This window comes from Phalaenopsis equestris, unplaced genomic scaffold (genome assembly GCF_001263595.1).
Source record: "Phalaenopsis equestris unplaced genomic scaffold, ASM126359v1 Scaffold000531, whole genome shotgun sequence".
NCBI lineage: Eukaryota > Viridiplantae > Streptophyta > Magnoliopsida > Asparagales > Orchidaceae > Phalaenopsis > Phalaenopsis equestris.
The window spans coordinates 408,458-413,971 of record NW_018164971.1 but is presented as its reverse complement, the minus strand read 5'-3'; the positions used below and the strand labels follow the sequence as shown (position 1 = coordinate 413,971).

Here is a 5,514-nt window from a genome sequence, read left to right as displayed (position 1 = left end):
GGAATGCCACTTTCGGAAGCGATCTTCAAAGTCAATCTCCATGAGGTGGCCCGTCACGGAGGTCATTAGCATGTGGCAGAGCTGGCTACCAATGGCGTACTCAAACTCGAAAACACGGTTGAAGCGCGACCGCCCCTCGCGGGACCGCATGCCGCCGCCGCGGCGAGATAAGATCTCCGCCACCGATTTCGCCACCGAAGGTTTCTCTGCCACGTTCAAAACCCAAATCCTGCGGCCACCGGACATGGCTGGGGAAGCGAGATGGTCGGAATTAGGGTAGGTTGCGGGAGAGCTCAGTGGACTCAGTGGAAGCGTCCGAATGATTGATTGTAATTGTATTAGGAAGTAAAAGTGCGCGCCAATACGACCTCCTTTGGTAGTGTATAAAGACTGAACAAAAACAAGAGTTCCAACTTGCTCATGAGAAAAAATATTAATTTAAAATTATTATAAGATAATGATAAATAGTAACTCTATGAAAAGATAAATAATGAAAAATTATTTGATATCAAATAGAAAATATTTTTTTATTTTTAATAATTTAAAGATTATATTTTAAAATTTAATATAATTTGAATATATTTTCTATTAATATTTATTTAAAGAAGCCAGTCCATGTCCTAATGAGTCAGGGTTGGTTTGAGTTTGGTTATTAGTTCCTTGAGCCAAGTTCATGAGTCATTTATCGAGACAAGCACAAGCTGACTTATGAGTCAACTTGGTTGGCTTAAACTCCAGTAATAGTGTCAAACAAGTATTAAAATGGGTCCAATTTGGACAAATTGGATTTTCTTATTTTTATTATAGATTTTTTGTAAAATTTACTTACGATTTTTATATATTTTCAAATTTAAACACCTAAAAATTAATATTTACACTTATAACATTATAAAATGTGAATTTTCATTTTAAAAAGATGCGGATGGCCATATTTCTTATGCCATAATAAATATGGGAGTAATATTTATGTAAATATGAATGTTTAGGTGTAGATGCATGAACACATTAGAATTATCGCCAATGGCAATGAACCGTTATCAAGAAAAAGACAAGTTACAGTTGCCTTTTCTTGCACGTGCGTCGCACACGTGTTATTTTCAAACCCAACGTTCGAGTCCCCCAACGGCCTCACAACACTTTCCCGCGGTTTATAAACCAAGCTTCGCGCACCGAAAATCTCTAAAAATAGAAGGAAGCCCTATCTGATCTCAGTCGCCGGAAACCTCTTCCGGCGAGGAGAGGTGAGTTTCATTACAGCAAGCTCAGAAACCAGCGATTTCCTCCTTCAACCTCCCCGCTGCTCCTCCGAATAGCTTCTCGAGAAGCAGAGCTGAAGAAAACGCAGATTTGATTTCTTGAAGTCGCTCAATCTCCGATCATGGCCGATAAATTCAACGGCAGCTCGTTTTCCGATCACGCGCAGCTCAAGATTCCTGCCGGAGATTCTCCATATGTGAAGGCTAAGCACGCTCAGGTAACAAGCCATTTCTTATTGAAGAAAGCTCCATGTTTCTATCTGTTCTTTCTTGCTCTTATTTTTCCTCTTCTTCATTTTTTTTTAATGAGAATGATGGTGATCTTTGTTTTCTTTAGTTTATCAAAGATTTCAAAAAAAAAGAAAAAAAAATGTTAAAAATTTTCTTCCCTCTTTGTTGGCTGAACCAAAGTTGGCCTAAATTGTTTTATTTACCAGTGTATTAAGTTAATTCGATTTCTGAAATGAAATAGTAATTTTACTTCATTTATAAATTTTTCTTATGTAAATTCTTGGTACCAAATGATTGCAATTAAGACTTCGTTTAAAGCTCCTTCAATAGTCACGTGGCCAAACGGGCATCATCGTCTCCATTCTAAAACAACGAAATAATTTGGGTGAACGTAGGGATTTGTTAGTTTATCAAATGAAATATAATTTTATGTGTCGGTGTTCACTCAACAGCACAGTGCGTATCTGAGTTCTCAGATAAAGCCTAAATAAAAATCTCAAACTATTAGTTTTGATTAATGAATTCCTTGAACTTTTAGTTGGTGGAGAAGGATCCAAACAAAGCTGTTGCATTATTTTGGTTTGCAATAAACTCTGCTGATAGAGTAGACAGTGCTCTGAAAGACATGGCCGTAGTGATGAAACAATTGAATCGTGCAGAAGAAGCTATTGAGGCCATAAAATCTTTTCGGGGACTTTGCTCTGTAAAAGCACAAGAACCTCTCGATAATGTTCTTCTTGATCTCTACAAGGTACGATGCTTATTATTATTCTGCATAAATTTAATTTCTTCTATTTTTCTGAATTTTTTTATTTTGATATTTATAATGTAAATACAGAAATGTGGAAGGGTTACTGAACAAATTGATCTACTCAACCACAAGTTGAAGATTATTGATGAGGGGGCTGCTTTTGGTGGGAAGATAATGAAAACTGCAAGGTCGCGAGGGAAAAAATTCCATGTATCCGTTGAGCAAGAAAAATCCAGGTAGACTTATATTTTCTTAGGTATTTACATATCTAACACCAAAAGTTTCATTTTTTTCACTTATGAAATCTCTTCAGGCTGTTAGGGAATCTTGCCTGGGCTTACATGCAATGTGAAAATTACAAAGAAGCCGAACCGCTTTATCGGTTTGTTTGCATCTCAATTCTATGTTTGATAATTTTCTGATTGAGTGAAATCAGAAGGTTATTTTAAATGAAATATTACTTAATAAGTTCTAAATAATGAGAATTTGTTTTACATTGATAAATGTTAATGTGTTTTGGGTTGCAGGAAAGCTCTGGAAATAGAGAAAGATTACAATAAGATGTGCAACTTAGCTATCTGCTTGATGCAGACAGGAAGACTTGCAGAAGCTAAAATTCTCGTCTCAGAAGTAAGAAGACCTGCTGATTACTGTAATGGAGAATCGTATCATAAATCCTTTGACAGAGCATGGGAAATGATGAATGGATCAGTGCAGCAGCAAAACTCCTCCAGTAATGAGAAAACCAACACAGATCATGGAGAAGCTTTCTTTTCACCTGCGTCTGTAAGAGTGACTTCAAATTCCAAGCCTTTGATGACATCAGAGAGCACAATTGAAAGGAAAGAAAGAGATAGTGGGATAGAAAATTTGGTGATCAGGCTTGACATCCAGATGCGCAGAGCGGAGAGAGAGGCATTTGTTTTCAACTGCAAGAAAGTTGCTCCGTTGACCTCAAAAGATCAAAACTTGAACAGCTCAAACCTTTCTACTGAAGGATTTCAACAGGAAAAAGGAGACGAGGGAGCTCAGATTTGTTTTGAAAGTCTTGATTTGAGCTTAGGCAAAACCAAGAAAAAGACTTGGGCGGATATGGTGGAGGATGACGAGCAATCAGCCTGTGAAAACGCTGAGATCGGCATTAGTTCGCTAAAATTCGCAGGAAGATCTTGGGCTGACGTTGCAGAGGAGGAAGATAAGTCAGAAAAATTGAATTTTGAATTTGGAAGCAAGACACCTACTTCTTCCGGTAAAAAGCTTAACAGGAACGAGACTCAGAAGCGAACGCTGAACTCTAGTAATACGAAAAATCGAAGTAGCGGGTGCAAGGAATTGCGCGGGAGGTGGCGAGGAATGGCGAAGAATGACGAAGGGGAACGGAGATCATCATCTTCTTTGAAGAGTTGTGTGGATTCAGATTACTTCTCTGGGATGGGAGGAAGGTATGGCTATGTGAAGCAGCCTAATAGGCTTCAAGTTTTCCAGGAACTCACTCCACGAGATGCAAAAGCCTGAAAAGTTTGATGACAATATGATCAGTTTAACCTTGTTTTTCTTTTCAATTCAATGATTTTGGACTTTTTTGAAAGGAGGAACAGAGAGTGATTAATCCGTTTTATGTATAAATTTACATACTTACCGTGCAAATCTTTTGGATTTACATATCTAAACTTGGTGTTATAAATTTATGCATAAATTTTACAAATCTTTTGTCTTTTAAAATGTCAGTACAAGTGATATTTTGATGTAAAGATAAGGATTTGAGTACTATAATGTAAAGATTAAAACTTAGGTGTTTGCTATATAAATATATAAGGATTGTGTGGTCTGTATGTAAACATTGTTTTTCATAATAAAATTCACGAAGCGCGTATGCTGATTCAAATGCCTTGCTGATTTTTATTTTTTTTTTTCCTTTCATTAAATTCACAATACGTGTGTGCTGAAGCATTCAAAATGGAGAAAATTTATGTCCATTGTTTTAACTAAGCGAGCTAATTTAAGCTGCGTGTGGATGCTAGAGATTAATATATGAATTATTATAATTTCATCATAATAAATTTATTTATCAATTCAAAATTCAAAATTTTTAGTTTATAATCATTTCAAATTAAATCAAAGTTATTTAGTTTATTAAAAATTTAAAATTTGTTATTTTGATACTTGTAAAATATTTGTTTTTAAAATTATTATTATTATTATTTATAGAAAAAAAATTTGTGTGTAATATGCAGAAAATTATTACGTCTGGAGTCTGGACGTAGAGATACGTCCGAAGTCCAATAAATCACCTCCACGTGGAGCTGACAAAAAAAAAAAATTTGTTTTCTTGTTATCCGGCCCGATAACGTGGGCGCATATTCCTCTTGTGTTATTTTGCGTTATTCAGGTGTTATTGTGGTGGTATTGATGTATTATTGTGTTATTATATCACTGAAAAATATTGTCAAAACAAAATAATACATGAATATCACCACAATAACACATGAATAACGCAGAATAATACAGGGGAATATTCTCATGTGCTATAACCAATTTTTTAAAATTTTTCTTTCACCTCCACATGAAATCATGTCTGGAGTCCGGACGTAATATTTGTTCGCAATATGCACATAGAAAGAGAGCGAGGGCCTTTCTCCCATCTCTCTCTCTCTAGTGTTGATTAGGCATCTAATATTTTATTTCATTGTACCATTTCTTCTACTTAGCTACATTGAAGTTAATTTATGTCATTGTGCTTATATTATTATGCAGTCCATTCTAAATCTATCGGCATTTGCGTGTACCATATATGTTTCATGTATGATTTTTGCTACTTAGCTTTATGTATTTTCACTAAACAATCCTATGATAGATGTTGAAGAAACTATAATTTACTTGTTGCATGCAATTATTTAGCTTGTATTGAATAAAGTTTTGGTGAAACTTTTTCTTCTTCTTTTTTTGATTATTAGATGTGTGTTTCTAGTGTGCTGCAGGTGCACTTAGCAACCTCTTTAGAAAGTTCTCTCTTTCTGACATGAGGCCTATATATTGTTTATTTTGTTAAAATCTTTCATTCATTATTTCTTTTTTAAAGATGTTGTTATCATTTTTTGCTCTAGCTCTTGATTTTCATGAATTTGATATTATTGGGATTTCAATCGTGGTTTAAAAATTTAATTGCCCACTTATTTTAATAGTTCTTTATTTTGTACTAATTTATTTGGACTTAATCAATCAATGCATTAGGTTCAAATTCTCTTATGCATCGACGTGTGTCCCATCAATAGCTCC

General features: G+C 35.0%; 2 protein-coding genes across 3 annotated transcripts in view; one reads left to right on the top strand and one right to left on the bottom strand.

Moving 5' to 3' along the window:
• LOC110028783 (DNA topoisomerase 3-alpha) overlaps nt 1-246 on the bottom strand; it is a 152,681-nt gene extending 152,435 nt beyond the window's left edge. Inside the window, exon 1 of the mRNA XM_020730774.1 lies at nt 90-246. Within this exon, the coding sequence (XP_020586433.1) occupies nt 90-246 (157 nt within the window). The remainder of the gene's footprint in view (nt 1-89) is intronic.
• A 900-nt stretch (nt 247-1,146) lies between these two features.
• LOC110028809 (protein POLLENLESS 3-LIKE 2-like) lies at nt 1,147-3,877 on the top strand. 2 transcript variants are annotated; one of them, XM_020730807.1, is made up of 5 exons: nt 1,147-1,474; nt 2,026-2,238; nt 2,326-2,474; nt 2,552-2,620; nt 2,766-3,877. In XM_020730807.1, the coding sequence occupies exons 1-5, from the start codon at nt 1,379-1,381 to the stop codon at nt 3,751-3,753; spliced, it is 1,515 nt and encodes a 504-aa protein (XP_020586466.1). In that variant the 5' UTR covers nt 1,147-1,378; the 3' UTR covers nt 3,754-3,877. The 2 variants fall into 2 exon arrangements, with proteins under 2 accessions (XP_020586466.1, XP_020586467.1); XM_020730808.1 differs by lacking the exon at nt 2,552-2,620.
• The last annotated feature ends 1,637 nt before the right edge of the window (nt 3,878-5,514 follow it).

Coding starts and splice junctions, on each gene's coding strand:
- LOC110028809 (XM_020730807.1), top strand. CDS start 1,379: ATGGCCGATAAATTCAACGGCAGCTCGTTTTCCGATCACGCGCAGCTC. Junction 1,475..2,025: donor TGAAGGCTAAGCACGCTCAG/GTAACAAGCCAT, acceptor TTGAACTTTTAG/TTGGTGGAGAAGGATCCAAA. Junction 2,475..2,551: donor GTTGAGCAAGAAAAATCCAG/GTAGACTTATAT, acceptor AAATCTCTTCAG/GCTGTTAGGGAATCTTGCCT.